At 44.4% G+C, this 16,917-nt stretch overlaps 1 protein-coding gene across 1 annotated transcript in view; it reads right to left on the minus strand.

The window, feature by feature from the left end:
* Window positions 1-16,917, minus strand: part of DDX10 (DEAD-box helicase 10) — a 168,454-nt gene that overhangs the window by 1,534 nt on the left and 150,003 nt on the right. Inside the window, exon 17 of the mRNA XM_035114420.2 lies at window positions 11,389-11,513. Within this exon, the coding sequence (XP_034970311.2) occupies window positions 11,389-11,513 (125 nt within the window). The remainder of the gene's footprint in view (window positions 1-11,388; window positions 11,514-16,917) is intronic.

Raw genomic sequence — 16,917 nt, forward strand, 5'->3', positions numbered from 1 at the left:
CTGGATTTTTGGAGGGCAACTGTCTATCATGGGTTGGTAATCTTTCAAAAAAAAAAAGAAGGTCTGGTTATGCTATCAGCACGGGCAATTCACTCCCAGTCTGATCTGAAAACCATTCATTGGTGTATAGGTAGGTTTTTGTTTTTAAGAGAAGCATCCTCCTGCCTGCCTTATAAAACCAAAATTTAAAATGTGTTTTCTTTAGGTCAGCACTGTTTATACTGACTTTATTGCAAGCACAAATAATTGCAGGGGCAACAGAGTGCCCACTATTATGTAACACCTAGCAGGGCTTTAACAATAATAACACAGCATATTAAAATGTGAATTTGCGAAGCAGTATCAGCACAGTAAAACTTCCCATTCCCCAAATAAACAAAATTGGGGGAAAATATTTTCATTTTGCTGTCTCTGTCAAAAAAGATAAAATTAGACCTATCTGTTTTGCAGTGGGATTGCAGGTGGGCATTCCATATGCTCTGCCTACCTGAGCTGTTTTTGTCGACAAGACCACATCGTATCATATTCTAGTAAACTAAAGAAAGATCTCTGTGCAAGCCCAGAACCTCATCTTTGCAGAGGATGGGTGGCAAAATGATAAGAAGATTGTTATTAATATATCACTGATCTAATGTTGACATTTTTTTAAGAGGAAAAACTGAGACATGCAGACTTTTTACACCCAGCTCTTGAGATTGTCTGCACATCAATCAAAGTATCTGCTATCCCTACATTACTGCTGGGACTCTGGGGTTGAGAGGTTCACATAATGAAGCTGCGTGAAGACCAGACATTAGTGGCAGCTCTTGTGGCAACTGCTACAGTTCCTACCACTGGGTGCTGCTGATGAGTTGGAGAGTATCAGGAGAGGGTGGAAGGGCCAGCTGAAGACATTTTACTACCTTAGACAAAGGACAAGGTGGCACCCTCTCCATTCCAGGTACAGAAGCCACATGGAATTGCAGATGAACTTTCCTTGAACACAGGTGATGTGATAGCATCCTCCACTGCACCTAAGGTAGTGGAGGATTGACAGGGCAGGTTGTGTGGCAATAGAATAAAATGCCTAAGAGATTTGGGGGTAACAGCGTGAGGTGGTTGCCTAATGGTAGGACCGGCCCTGAGTGGCAACAGAAGCAACCTGGCTGCTACTCTAACACCATGCATGCAGACAGAATACTTACTTACTGGTCCAAGCCAGGCACTCAAACAGCAATTTGCAGAGTACAACACGCACCCCACCCCCCGCCACTAGAGGATCACAACAGGTTCCTCCTATGGCTGCTGTAGCCACTTTTTGAAAAGGAAACAACCCTCCACAAGATGGGAAGCCTGATTCCCTTCCCTACTTGTGCTAAGTTGCTGCTGCAGCCACTTGCAAGAGAGGGTCAAACTGTAGTCATTTGCGGAGCCCAGGGAGCAGTGCATCCGACTAGTCCCAGGGCAAGGTCCAACCAGATGAACCAGACATTGTGGTTTATAAAAGAAGGTTATTGTCCTCGCCCATAACTTGGCTTGTTTAGAGAATGACCAGGGCTTGTTATCTCTGCCACCAGTCAGGGGACCAAGGCCACTGGGTGTCGGCTCCCCCTGCCCCGCAGGAAGACCAAGCTGTCTCCCATCCATAAACCAAGGGAGGAACTTGCTTCTTGCTGCCTAAAAGAACACTCCTTTCCAACGGACAGTTGCCTTGGGGCTGCAGAAGGAAGAGGGCATTTGGGTGGAGTAACAAGAGCCACCAACCATTATTCAAGCAGCAGCAGCAGCAAAGGAAAGATGAAGCAGGGCTGAACTGGGAATCAATGCCCTCTTATGGCTCACTGCTTTGAAACACTGCTCGCTCCCTCCTCTGCCTTTCCCCTCCCCTCTCCAATCACTGCCTGAAAAGCGGGATGAAAATATAGTGAATGAATAGCAAGTCCATCAGCCTTTCTGGCATGTCTCAGAACAGACGTGCTTTGAGAAGTCCTGGGCCCAGAGCACAGTGCTTAGCGTTTGAAGTGAAAAAGAGGTGAATGGAAGAATCTGGAAGAAAAGGTTTTAAGCACTAGCAAGATGACAGAACCAAAGAGCGAGGGAAAAGAGCTTTCAAGGCTGTGTAGCGAACAGTGGAGCAGCAAAATCCACAAGCACAGACAATCCTCAACTGCATAGTTTGGAGCAGCTGTTCTCAGCCTGGTTCCTTCCAGACATTTTAGACTACAACTCCCATCAGGCCCATCTAGCAAATCTCTGCCCTGGAGCCCAGGTCCTGCTTCTCCTCACTCTTCCTGCCTGTCCACCTGCTGTCCTTCTCCAAGTGTGTGAGCAGTGACAGGGATGATGAGAATGAGGAGACATCACTTAGGGTTTGTAAACCTGATGGCAGGGTCCATTTCTCTCTCTCTTCTCTCTTTCTTTTAACTGATGTGAGCTGCTTTGGGAGACAATTGTTGTCTGCAAGGCAGGGTGAAAATATAGGCACCACCAGTGAAGCTCTGACCTCCTCCTGAGCTGTGTTGTGTTGTTGGTTTTTAAATCAAAACCAAAATTTCTTTCCAGCACATATATAGATAATGGTCCCTCAAACTTTCCTCCTGGATTCATGGGACAGTTGTTGTTGTTGTTTTAAAAAAACCAAACAAACCCAAACAAATACAATAAACCAGTAAAAGGCAGCATTGCAAAAGACAGCCTCGTTTACGTGTAACACTAGTCATGCACTTTCCGGCCTGATATCCCTTAGTTTCATAAGTAACAATGAGTCTTGTGGCACCTTAAGGAATAGCAGATTTATTATTTTGTGAGCTTCCTTGGACAACAGTCCGCTTAATAAGATGCGTGAAATGATATCCTGAACTGCAGATATGCATACACATGGGGGAAGGTGTGTGCGTGTGGATTGCAAAAAGTGAGATCACAGGGAAATGAAATGCAATTTCCGCTCCCTTCTGTGCATTTCATTTCCCTATGACCTCACTCTTTACATCCCAACTATGCATAGGGGTACCTGCAACTCAGGATAACGCTTCATGCATCTGATGAGGTGGGCTGTAATTAACAAAAGATTATGCCATAATACTTTTGTTGGTTTATAAGGTGCCACAGGAGTTTCCATTGTTTCTCACTGCAAAAGGCTAACATGGCTACTCCTCTGGTTCTTAAGGAAGCTGATCTGCCAGCAGCACGCAGAACAGGGAGTTTAGGGATAGCCGGTCCCTTAAGAACTGCCGTCTTGCTAATCAAGGACACTGGGCGGCAAGCCACACACATACATTTTAATTTGCAAGGCCACGGCAAGAATTCTAATGAAGATTAATTAATGCAGACCCTTCTGCAGAGCCCCTGCGCTGCTTCTTCCTCACTCAGTGTCAGAATGTTGACTGCACACCGCGGTAGTAATGAAAATACACTGTGTGTTGTGTTATTCTCTTTTTCCCCCCAGCCATTCTCCCTAACGCACACTGAAAAAGTTCTAAAATGAGGTTTATGAAGGAAGCAAGGAATAAGATTGATCTTGCCTGGGTTCAAGTACCCCAGAATTCAGAAGACTCAATGAGGCTGTTTTGGGCAAACTCAAGTAACAAGAACACAGGACGAGCCAAAGTCAATTAAAATGGAAATTAAATTAAATTAATCTGGGCAAAATGAAGGTTGTTTCTCCTTTAATGGATTAAACGGCCAACAACAAATTCTACTCGCCTACCAGTATGATTCAGTTGCACAGGTGATGTCACATTATTACACTCTTATTATCAGTGACTGTTTAAAATACAGTGGTGCCTCACTAGACGAATTTAATTCGTTCCACGGGTCTATTCTTATAACGAAAAATTTGTCTAGCAAATCCCATAGGAATGCATTGAATATTTTTTTTTAAAAAAAATTGCCCATAGGAACGCATTAATTGAATTTCAATGCATTCCTATGGGAAACCGCGATTCGCTAGACGAATTTTTCGCAAAACGAATTTGTCTAGCGAGGCAACCTCCGCTAGAAAAATCCTTTCTTTAAGCGGAAATTTTGTCTTACGGGGCGTTTGTTAAGCGAGGCACCACTGTAGTTTGCAATGCTTATTGCATCAGAATGGCATGTTAAAATGGATTTAATGAGCACAATCTGACAAATTAAGCCCACTGAGAATCAATGGGTATTTGAGTACCTAGATTGTGCTAAACCGTGGCTGTTTTATGTCTGCTTTCACTCTAGCTGCTCTCAAATGGGCTCCTCTGCAATACCAAACCTAGTTATTTCAGCATCAGCAATCTTGTTGTCATCTGCCAGCTTGCATTGCTAGTCCCAGGCAAAAGTCAGAGTGGGATCCCTAAAGTTGTGCTTCGTTCTCTCCTTCTCTCATTCCTGCTTGGTCTAAAGTTCAGGGCAGCCTTTACGAGATTAGTTTCCTTTGGAGGAAAGCACCGGAGACATGAAGTGTATTTGCAATCATTTGTTCCTTTGCACAGGTTGAGCAGATATTGGAGGGGCGCAGGAGCAAGCACACAGTCATCACTGGTAATGTATAAAGTCTTTCAGCCTCAAAGCCAAGCAAGAATGGATCAGAAGCAAATTTGCTTCTCAGCCATCTCAAGTATACTCTCTTAGCACTCTGAGGCTGGGGAAACGCTTCAACATCTACCGCTTAATGGAGGGCAACCTCCCTTAATTCTAAACTAAAATTAGACGAATGAATAGCCATATACAACATGGCAGGTATGTACAAGTCAGGTCCATAAAGCTCAGGTTGATTCTGACCTGCTTGGTTAGTTTGAACTGTGGTTAGCTCAGAACCCCCCAAATTTAGATGTTGCTGGAAATTTGGGGGGGGGTTAAAAGGAAGTGCTTCTTCCTTTTAAGGGGGGTCCTCACCTAAATAACGTGGGATGAGGTGTGGGAGAGTAGAAGATGGAAAACTTACCTTTCGTGAACTTCTAGATGTTACTTACACCAAGACTTACTAAATAACCATGCTCCTCACCCTTTGATAATCTCTTCCAGCAACAGATCTCATTATTTTAGAAACTAAAGGTCTATCTGGTTTTAAACCTTTAAAAATAGCAAAGCCCACATATAGCATATGTTCAAAAAAATCAAGGCTGAATAAAAACAATGGCCCACAAAAAAGAAGCAGCAGCAAACATACTGAAACCTAAACCATAATGTGCCACTAGCTCATAATGAGGCCAGTAACCAATCACCTTCTGCTTTGGTCACCAAACCTTCATCTCCCAATTCCTTCAGGCACTAAACTTCATCTCCAGCCCACTGAAACTGCAGCTGCCAAAACTGTCTTCGTTCTTCATCATTCACTGCTACGCAGTTTGTGCCCTCTCCACCGCGCTGCACACGAGATTAAAACGTCCTTCAGCAGCCTATGTTTTAAAAGACCTCAAACCACCTCTACCCATTCCTAGGACCCACCCTCCTCCTCCTCCTCCTGTCTTCTCTGCTACGTCTCTTGTTTTTCTTCCCTCCCTCCTCCCTGCCTTATTCTGAACCATCACGGAGCATTTACTTTATATATTTAAACAGATAGATCTGTGTCACATCTCTGAAGCTCAAAGTGGCTTGCAATGGGACCCTATTAAAACAAAAGACCCAATACTAGTAACATTTGCAAAAGGGCAATTGCAAAAATAAATAAATAAATAAGCTAGCTAGCTAGCTTCATAAAAACTGAGCCAGCATAGGCCTTTTAGAAAAGAAGGCCTTTACATCCTATCAGAAAGGATCTCAGTATCTCAGCGCAATCTAGGCAGCAAAACTGGCCTTTGCTTGTTTTGGAGCAGTGCCTACTTCTGGGCTAAGCACACTTAAAAAACGTGGGCCCCAACTACAAAAGGCACTAGAGATAAGTGAAGTACTATGTGAACTGCCCTGAGGCCTGCTGGAATCGGGCGGCATACAAATTTAATAAATAAAAATAATATACTCCATTGCAGGGCTTCTGCATTCTGTGTTGAGCATGGGGCTCAATCCACAGTCCTCATATGCCTTTATTCACACGTTTTTTGGAAAATGCTACTGGGCATGGCTTGGAAGCAGGTTTGCCTTCACCTTTCTTCTTAATCAGTGCAGCTAGAGGAAGGCAGATATACTGGGATGGCTCAGTTGGTAGAGCATAGAATCATAGAATTGTAGAGTTGGAAGGGACCCTGTTTCAAGGTGTTAGGATGGAGGCCATGTTTGAAACCAACTTGTAACGAGGCCAGAGCATTTCTAACACTGGCCTCCTGAGCCTCTGCTCCCTTGCACCTTGCCTATTGGACGTAGCTTCACCATAAATAAACAAAGCAACAGACAAGACATGGGATAAATGGAGAAAACAAAGAAGCTCAGCGTTCTGTCTCCCACTCAGACCACAATGAGAGTAAGGAAGAGGTCCTTATTGAGGCAGATTAAAAGTACAAGCTCAGCAATGGGTAGAGAGTCAGAGCAGCCCCAAAGCTCAGACTAAGCAACAGGAAAGGTCGGACTAGCTAGATTAGAAGCAGCAGTCCAAGATCAGGACTGCTTGCAAGCAATGGAGCAGTCCCAACAGGTTGACACACCTGCCTGCCAAGCTTTGAAAGGCAAGGTGAAGCAAATTTCCTTTGTTAGTCTCCTGTGCTTTACTGGAATGCTTAGCATTCAGATATGCATTATGTTGAGGAAAATGGGTCTACTCCCAGTGGCAGAAGAGCTGCAGAGTCTTGGGTGGTTTGGCAGCACTCTGTCCTTCTGACTTTGCTTCTTACACCCCCAGCAGTTGGGTCAATGCCCTCCCTGGACCCCACAGATGCTCCCTGAGGTGTCCTGTCAGAGAAGGCCACCCAGAGCTTCCAGATTCTAGGAGAAGGGAGCACCTACCTCCTCTAGCCTTCCTTCCTTGGTTTCAGGCCCTACCTTCTGCAGCAAGTGGAAGAAGTAATTTAGGGGAGGAAATCCTCCCTCCTCCACTGTAGGAAAACAGCAGAGGACCACTTCACCAGTCCATTCTGAGAATGAACAGGGATTATGGCGCAATCTGCATATGAGTGCCATAGGATAACAGCTCTCAAACTGTAGCTTGTAAAAAAATAATAATCCTGGTTTATATAATAACTCCTCTAACTGCTCACAATTAAAACCACATAGTTAGTGATAGTCAGGAATGCGAATTCACCCTAAAAGAACTGACAAATCTGAGGCCTAGACCATGGCGGTCACATTTAAAAGTGAATGCTGAGATGAATAGTCCTATACATAAGAAGGTGATGCAAAGTCCAATCACAACTTCGTTCTAATTCAAAATTTCTTTTCAAAAATAGCTGAGGAACTGGATCTATTAAGAATTCAATCTGGCTGCCTAATGAATATTTAGGGCACTCACCTACTGCTTCCATACCCTACTCGACCCCCGACAAATGCTTTGTCTCATTAACTATTTAACATTATGATAGCCTTAAACAGAAATATGATAAATGTTCCTAGATATACCAAAAATTCATCTTACATTACATGCTTGGATTCTTTAATTACTCATCTGGTGGAGGGAATGGCTCGAAGGCGTTTTCATTTAAAGGCAAATTTAAGAGAGTGGGTTGTATATAGCTTCCCTCGCAGGAGGTGGTGGTGGGGAGAGGAGTATGGCTGAAAAAATTAGCAATTTAAAGGAAAGAACAGAAAGCTTTCCACAACCAGAGACAGATCATTTACCTTTTGCTATTTCTTTCATACAAAGCTTCTAAGGAAGCAATCCGTATCCAAGATCTACAAGGGTGGGCAAGTTAGGGTCCAGTTGATTCCTGGCTCAACCAGATGATTCCTGATGCAGCTGGACTATGCTGACATAGGCCCCATGTCCTGGTTCAGCCAGAGATCAGTAGATCTTATACTGGCATAAGCCCTGCATATGGGTGTTTCAGGGGAGTGGCAGGGCAGGGCAGGGTAGGGCAGGGAGGACTTCTGCTGGATCCGAACTCTGTTCCGCTTGGTCTCATGACCTGGCAGCATGACAAAACTTGGGTCAGGGAAAAGGGTGGCATAAGTCAAATTCTGTTTTCAAGGGTTGTTTTCCTCTTCTCTGGTAGCAGCCTTGCTCCTGAGCAGAGTGCGGAAAGGGGGAAATTTAAGTTGTCTTAATTTAACGTAATGGGACGCGGGTGGCGCTGTGGTCTAAACCACAGAGCCTAGGGCTTGCCGATCAGAAGGTTGGCGGTTCGAATCCCTGCAACGGGGTGAGCTCCTGTTGTTCGGTCCCAGCTCCTGCCCACCTAGCAGTTCGAAAGCACATCAAAGTGCAAGTAGATAAATAGGTACCGCTCTGGTGGGAAGATAAACAGCGTTTCCATGCACTTCTCTAGTTCACCAGAAGTGGCTTGATCATGCTGGCCACATGACCCGGAAGCTGTTTGCGGACAAACGCCGGCTCCCTCGGCCTATAGAGTGAGATGAGCGCCGCAACCCTAAAGTTGTCCGTGACTGGACCTAATGGTCAGGGGTACCTTTACCTTTAATTTAACATAAAGGAATGGGACTCTTGGAATAGGTTTGTCTTGGATTCAGGCATTTGTATGCAGGAAATTATATTACTTTTCTTTGACCAGGGCAGGAGGGAGGAAACCATGGCGGCAGTAGTACCACAGGGGGGAAGAGGTAGGCTAGATGTATCAAGACTGATGGTGTGCTTGTATCTTACATCTTAGTTCAATTGTGAAGATGGACAGGAAGTGAATACATTATAATCTCCCCCCTTTTTTTATTACATATATGCATTCTCCTAACCAGGAGGCAAACTCTTTCCAAGAGTAGGTCCTCAAGCTTTGTGAAAATAATGACAAACTGGATATCTCGAATATCTCCGATTGAGCTTCCACACAAACGATTCGGTGCAACATGGTGTGTGCAAAAAAGAAATGTGTGACCCAATTATATTTCACACAGAAGAGAAGAAGCACTTGATGTGGACTTACTCCCTCTTATTCTACAGTTAATCAATAGCCCAGCCAACCACAAGGCTTTTATGCTGTGCCATGGAGCCTGCCAACAGACTCCACTGGGCTCTTAGTAGCAGCAAATTCCTGAACCGTGCAAGGTCCACTTGTAATCCCTTGTTCCCACAGCTACAGAAAGCAGAAAGCCTCAGAAATGACAGCATGCCACTGGCCTGCAGGTCTTTCTTGATCTCCATGGTATGGTAATGAACAAAAAATAAGGGCAAAAATTGACACTGTAAGCCTTTTCTGAAGGGTTTTTGCAGGGGGTGGGGTAGAGCCCAAACCAGCAGTCAGTGATGTGGTGCTCAATATGATGAAAGTTAACTAAACAAAGCTGAAAAGTGTATTGGCTTTTTCACCATCCAGAGGACTTCGTTGAATGGGCAGCACTGTGTAGAAATGTCATAAATAAATATAAATATATGAACAAGCAAATCCTTACCAAGACCATGAAAGCACTGCTATGCTGCAGGGATTTTAAATCTGACTTGCTTACTAAATAGCTAGGAACTTGGTAGGAAAGAACATAGTGGCCGACTGATACATTGCATGGTTTAAGGATGGAAATTGACAATGGTTCCGGTTGAGCAAAATTTCTGTTCTTTAGGGACATGCAAGATGGACAGGAAAACATGCTTTTGTGGAACAATGGACAGATAAGCTATGCTGCTCATCTTATTTTTCAAGCTAGGCTACTTGGCACAAAACCATTTTTATAAGCTGCTCTAAGAGAAGAGTGGGACAGAAGCAAATAAGTAACAGTTAGCATAAGGTGCCAATTGGGATTTTCCAAACCTGATCCCCAAATACATGGTAAATTGCCATAGCAGCACATAAACCAAATGAACCAGTATTGGTGCTGAAGACACCATCATGATTAGTCAAGCAAGGTGCACAGTTTAGGTTCCACAACCTCTTCAAGGGTCCAACACCACAAAATTGCTCTCTGCCGTTTTCATATTCTCATAAAGATACATGAATGAAACCAGCTGAACATCCAAACGGCAGCAAACCTGAAGGAACTTCAGATCATGGGTTTATTTGATTGTGGCAGAATAGTTATTCGCCACGGGTAGCCTTTGATTGGTTAAGGCAGGGGTTCCCAACAAAATTTTCTCAAGGACCCCACACCGAGCTGTTATTGTGACAAGGACCCCCATTAATTTGTTTAGAGATGGTTCCTGCACTGCAGGGGGTTGGACTAGATGACCCTTGTGGTCTCTTCCAACTCTATGATTCTAACCCCAAGGCAGCTGTTTTCAAAATATTTTTGTGCACCTACAAACCTTAGATTTCAGGTAGGTAGCCGTGTTGGTCTGACGTAGTCGAAACAAAATAAAAAAAATTCCTTCCAGCAGCACCTTAAAGACCAACTAAGTTTTTTATTTTGGTATGAGCTGCTGGAAGGAATTTTTTTACTTAGATTTCAGCAAGGCAGCTCATAACTCTCCTGTAGTGGTACAGCTCCCTGAGAATCAGATCGACATTAGTATTTATGATATCATACAGTAAATAGTTTTCATAGTTGGTGGAAATGCATGTGCAAATTAACATAAAAACACCCTGTCATAGGAGAACAGCCACAGAAGAAAATATAAACTGCCTGGTTACAAGTAAAAACACAGAATACATTTTTTAAACCTTCTTGGCGTTCAAACTTTTTCTGTACGGCTCAGGAGCAGCAATGGAAGATGGAAGAAGTGCTCACTTTGAAGGCGAACTCATCTTCTTCCATTCCCAGGAAAGTGGGGCGCTGGGCTCCCTTTTGCTCCTCCTGCCCCTTCGGGAGAGTCTCCTGCAGAGGGTCGGGAGCTACCAGGGAAGAGGAGAGTGATGCGGGGCCGGGAAGAGCTTTGCGCTCTGTCTGCTACTGGCGGGAGCTGAGGCACGCAGCTGGCGGGTGGGAGGGAGGCTGCGGAGCCGCCGCCGCGCGCGCCAGGCCGTGCATTGCAGCCTCTGCGAGGACCAAAGGCAGCCGAACCGGCACGCAGCTCCCGCAGGCCCTGGCGGGGAAGGGCGCTCCCTCGTCCCCATCATCCCCAAGGGAGCCAGGACGGAGGCGCGCGCCAGGAAATGTCCTCTGGAGCGCGGCGGGGCGCGGCGCTGTATTCCTCCGCACACTCCCACGCTCCGGTTCGCTCTTCCTGCCGGCCAGCCTTCCCCTCCCTCGCCTGGGCGGAGACTTCTTTCCTGCCCCTTCTGATTGGCTGCCCCTTCTGATTGGCACTTCCTGCAGCCAATCAGTAGCCGTGCTGAACTACGCCCTCCCTGCGGATGCGGGAAGCAGCCCCAGGCAGCGCTGGGCAGCGGTGCGGACCCCTCTGGCATAGCTCGCGGACCCCTGGGGGTCCACGGACCACCTGTTGGGAAACACTGGGTTAAGGGTTTTGATAACATGGAGGGTGAAGACAAAGGGAGGGAGAGAGAGACCATATTATCAAGATGCAACACGTACTCATGGCTTTCTGGATCAGCCTCTTGGTCCGAGTCTGTATATCTGTCAGGGTCTGGAAGGATGCTTGGGTCAAAGTCATCATCACTTTCACTGCGATCCAGAAAGGCGACACATTCCTCTTCCACCTGAGTGAAACAAACAATGTACAGAATTAGACACCTCCATATTTCATGTTCCTTCAAAAATGTGTGTGTCGGTGTGTTTCTTCCTCCCTGGTCATTTTAGTTCAGCCCAGCAATTAACCCAAGACTTGGCTACAGCTGGTGATGCATCAGAGGAGAGCTTAACCACCAGTCCGGGTGTGGTTGACAGGCTCAGCCAAACCTTGACTTAGTTGCTGTGCTGAGCTAAAAGGACCCAAGAGGAGCAAAGACCTCACGTTTGCACCAAGCCATGGTTCGGTTGGGTGCTACAGCCTCCATCCTGCTCATTCACATAGCACTAAAGCATGGTTTAGCACTATGTGCAAACCAGCCCATTATGTACTCACCGCTACTCCCCTCGGGGATCCTTGAAGAAGACAAGATGTTTGTCCAAATCTACCACTAACAGTTATGATGGGCACTTTGCGAGCATACTCTAACGTTAAAAAGAAGAGTGTTTCACCTACATCTCTTAATATTTAAAAAAACTTTTTATTTTATTTTTTTACGATAACTATCTCTTTCCAATGGCCTTAATCTCTGATTACAAAATCTTTTTTTAAGAGAAAACTTCATTTCAATCAACTTGTTTTTATTTACTAGTTTTCTATCCTTCCAAAGCAGCCCAATAAAACAGCAAGACAGTACAATAAAAATGTGTTCTTCCCTCTGCTTCTACATTATGAACAAGCAGAGCCAACAATACAGTAATTTTGTGCTTTTCTTGCAAAGTTCCTCTGGTTGACCTTTGGAGTCATGGAGAGCGCAAGGGGACATGGAGGTGAATTATGGTTTTGACACTCCTGCAAGAGTCCCTTATTGCTCCCCCCCCCAAAAAACCCCTCTCTTGTGCTATTTTAAAGGTCACAGAGAAAGAGGAGAAGGAGGAGGAAATCAGATTTATTATAAAAAGCCAATATATAAAGTTGGGTGGGGGGCAGTTAAGCCTGGAACGTTCACTCTCAACAAAGAACAGTAAACCATGGCTCATAACGATCAATAAAACCAAGAGATAGATTCACTCTACACAGCAAACTACCAAAAAGAGGAGGGAGGGAGGAGTGGGGGCAGGGGAACAAAACAGACAGATGCCTTACTGAGGGCAGCTTGACAGATTGGTTGCTTGGCCTTTTTCCTTCTTCCCTACCAACCTCACACGTAGAGGTGAACGTGTGAAGTACAACACCACAGCTAATTTTGTCACCCGGCATTCTGGTTACAGTACAGGTGCAAAGCAAGCGAAGCCATCTGCTTTCCCACTGGTGTGATGAAGTGTCACACTTCCTACCTCCACCTCACCACAAAACGCAGAGAGAGAGTTTAAAAAGAAAAGGAAGAGCAATGTGCAAAGAGGGAAATGCACCCAAGACAGAACTCTGCAGACAAAACGACAAAGATTTATAGAGGTGAGATATTCGTTCACCTCAAAGTCGCTTCTGTTGAATGAATATTTTGCCCAGCAGAACACAACAAGAGGGGAAGATACTGCCTGAAATATGGCAGGTTTAGTACGGCGGGTTCATTATGGCTATATAACCTATAGTTCAGCCTTCGCCAACATATGTTCACCAGACATTTGGGAGTAAAACTCCCATCAGGACCAGCCAAAACAGTCCTACTGGGTTGGCAGAGGCTACTGTATAGTAGAAAGAGACTTTTGTATTTATTCTGTTTTTCTCCATATTGCTATTTCTTTACACCTGATGATGATCATCATCATCATCTGTATGGCATAATCCCCCGGCCCTCATGGTTTTTCAAGATCACTCGGAGTAGGTTTTAGTTGCCCTGTGTGATGCTATCACAATATCACTACATGACCCTCGTGACATGATATTCTTGTAAAGAAGCTGGTAAAATGTGGGCTAGACAATGCTACCATTCAGTGGATTTGTAACTGGCTGACTGACCGAACCCAAAGGGTGCTCATCAATGGCTCCTCCTCATCCTGGAGAGTAGTGACTAGTGGGGTGCCACAGGGTTCTGTCTTGGGCCCAGCCTTATTCAACATCTTTATCAATGACTTGGATGATGGGCTTGAGGGCATCCTGAGCAAGTTTGCAGATGACACCAAATTGGGAGGGGTGGCTAATACCCCAGAGGACAGGATCACACTTCAAAATGACTTTTAACAGATTAGATAAGTGGGCCAAAGCAAACAAGATGAATTTTAACAAGGAGAAATGTAAAGTACTACACTTGGGCAAAAGAAATGGAAGGCACAAATACAGGATGGGAGACACCTGGCTTGAGAGCAGTACATGTGAAAAGGATCTAGGAGTCTTGGTAGACCACAGACTTGACATGAGTCAGCAGTGTGATGCAGCAGCTAAAAAAGCCAATGCAATTCTGGGCTGCATCAATAGGAGTATAGCATCTAGATCAAGGGAAGTAATAGTACCACTGTATTCTGCTCTGGTCAGACCTCACCTGGAGTACTGTGTCCAGTTCTGGGCATCACAGTTCAAGGATACTGACAAGCTGGAATGTGTCCAGAAGAGGGCAACCAAAAGGCCTGGAAACGATGCCTTATGAGGAACGGCTTAGGGAGCTGGGTATGTTTACCCTGGGGAAGGGAAGGTTAAGGGGTGATATGATAGCCATGTTCAAATATATAAAAGGATGTCATATAGAGGAGGGAGAAAGGTTGTTTTCTGCTGCTCCAGAGAAGCGGACACGGAGCAATGGATTCAAACTACAAGAAAGAAGATTCCACCTAAACATCAGGAAGAACTTCCTGACAGTAAGAGCTGTTCGACAGTGGAATTTGCTACCAAGGAGTGTGGTGGAGTCTCCTTCTTTGGAGGTCTTTAAGCAGAGGCTTGACAGGCATATGTCAAGAATGCTTTGATGGTGTTTCCTGCTTGGCAGGGGGTTGGACTGGATGGCCCTTGTGGTCTCTTCCAACTCTATGATTCTATGACTAGATCACAAAGCATTGACCTTGCTCTAGTCAAATAATTTTCGCTTGCCCTCAGTGACATTAGCAACAGCCAATTGCGATGGGCTCTGGAGCATGTCACCAAATAATTCCTGACTGGCTGGGATCACCGCTGGAAGACCATAGAAACTCTAAAGCTGATATGGGGAGCAGGGAGGAATGATGTGTGTTAGCATTTACATATTTTAAGGTGTTGTTTTTAAAAGAAATTGGAGAAAATATTCTGGTATCTTCAGGAAGCACTGCTTAAAAAAAAAATAGGATAGCTGAAAAGCCATTGCAGGTCTCTTCAATAAAGAGTTGACAAAATACTTTTACTCTGCAATTCAGAACCTTTGCAATGTTGACACCCTGTTTTGAAAACTAATTTGCACTGACTTCAGTGGAGTCTACGTTCAAATAAACATGATCAGAGTAATAAGTCTAAGTTTTATGAGGACCTTCCCAATCTATTGTATACCAAAATACAGGATGCTGAAAAACAAAGCTCTCTCTTCTCTGTGCCTCATTCTGATGAGATTCAGTAAGATTAGGGAAACATAAAATATGACAAAACTGACAAGTAAAGACATGGAAACAAATGCAGAGAGAAATTATCTTCCTTTTAAGGCAGAAAAGCACAACCACCCAGAGCCTAAATCTTTCTTATTCTTATTCTTCTTCCACATTACACAAAATGTACTTGACATGCCTACATTCTCTTATCTCACACACCCTTTTGTCACTTTCAGGGGTCACGGCGGTCACGGCTGTCAGCCCATGTACAGAACGTAATTCTCAAAAGTAGTCTCTTGCGTTCAAACATTTCAACACATCAGCCTCCTTCAGGGAGGGAGCTCAATATCTGCCCCCTGGGGAAATGTGTGCACAAGAGAAATGGGTTTATGTAACTTCTATGGAACTTCTCAGTAACTTTGCTTACATTGCAGTTGGAAGGAAAATGATGCAGAAAATGCCACATTTCCCTCTCTTTTTCAGTGCTAAGAAAACCCATTAAGGAATACTATATGGATAAACAATATCTGGGAACAGCTACTTTTAAAAGGACTTATGTTAGCCGGTGGATATTTTTAAAAAACTGCTTTTTTTCCTTATACAACAAATTCCCTATGCCATATGACAAACTTACAGCTCTCATCAATTGCAAAAGGTGATGTGTATCTTTAAAACCTTAAACAGTTTGCATACCAAACACCTGCAGTAGTGCCTATTCCCAAATCAACTTGCTTATATTCTAATATCTTCTGCCAAGGCGCTTCTCCATGTACCTTGTTCCTCAGATTTATTTGTGCCCTGATTATTCTCCAAAGAGGTTTATTTAGCAGCAGTGTTGCAATAGTTTAGATACAGGGCAAAACGTTTTTCTGTATCTGGATATTTCAATAGATTTTAATTCACTGCATCTGACAAAATCTTAATCTGCTTTAAGATTTTATTCTCTTTCTTTTATCCTTGTGTGTATTACTTTACTCTGTGTGTGGCACATAAATCAACTATCTTGTGTTTTATACAGCTGAGTTTTATTTTCAACAGATATGTAGTTTTCTGACCCCTTGTGACTTGGAAAACACACTTGACTTTTCAAAGTCCTTAAACCAAGGAAAATAAAATTCAATTTAAAAAAACCTCAACAACATAAAGTTTAAATATCTAATTTCACACTATGGTTTTGACCTTTGGTATTAAAAAATGAGGGTTTTCCCCCTCCGCCCACACTCCTCCTATGTTGGCCCTGAACATAAAATAAGGATGGCTCATCATAGATACTGAAAATGTCACACGCAACATGAAATTTAAAGTTTAGTGTGGCGTGCTATGTGTTATATACTGGAGGTCCCAAAACATTTCCCCCCAAAAGATTTTGGAAGTAATAAACTAAGCTCCTGGATATTCAAATAGCACACTTCCAGATACCAGTACTGATTCGTTACGGGCCAGTGTCATGGCGCCTAACCTCAGTAGGGGCTGCAATACCACAAGGATATAGGGTAGAGGCTACTCCATACAGGGGAGAACCTTCAGTATGTTCTCCCATATCCTTACCCTTGTCCTCGGACTCAGAATATGAGCCCCCAACAGCACCTGAGCCTCCCCAACCTTGCAGGAGCTGATGGATACAAAACCAGGTAGTGCCACTTACAAACACACAGCTGGTTCCTGCAACAAGGCAAGGTCAACGACAACACATCCCTTGTCAGTGTAATAAGACTTCAAGCTCTTTGCTGAAGCAACATCTCTTTACAGCTGCGCTGGGGAAAAGTCTTAGCACAGCTAAGTCCCAGGTTTAGCCCCTGACATCTTCACGTAGGGCTGAAACACACTTTTCTCTGCAGAGCTGCTGCCAGTCAGTCTGGACAATACTGAGCTGTACGGGCCAAGGGCCCAACTCAGTGTAAAGCAACTTTCTATGTTTGCAGGAGAAAGAGTTCCAGACAGCAAGACCCA

This window comes from Zootoca vivipara, chromosome 4 (genome assembly GCF_963506605.1).
Source record: "Zootoca vivipara chromosome 4, rZooViv1.1, whole genome shotgun sequence".
Lineage (NCBI taxonomy): Eukaryota > Metazoa > Chordata > Lepidosauria > Squamata > Lacertidae > Zootoca > Zootoca vivipara.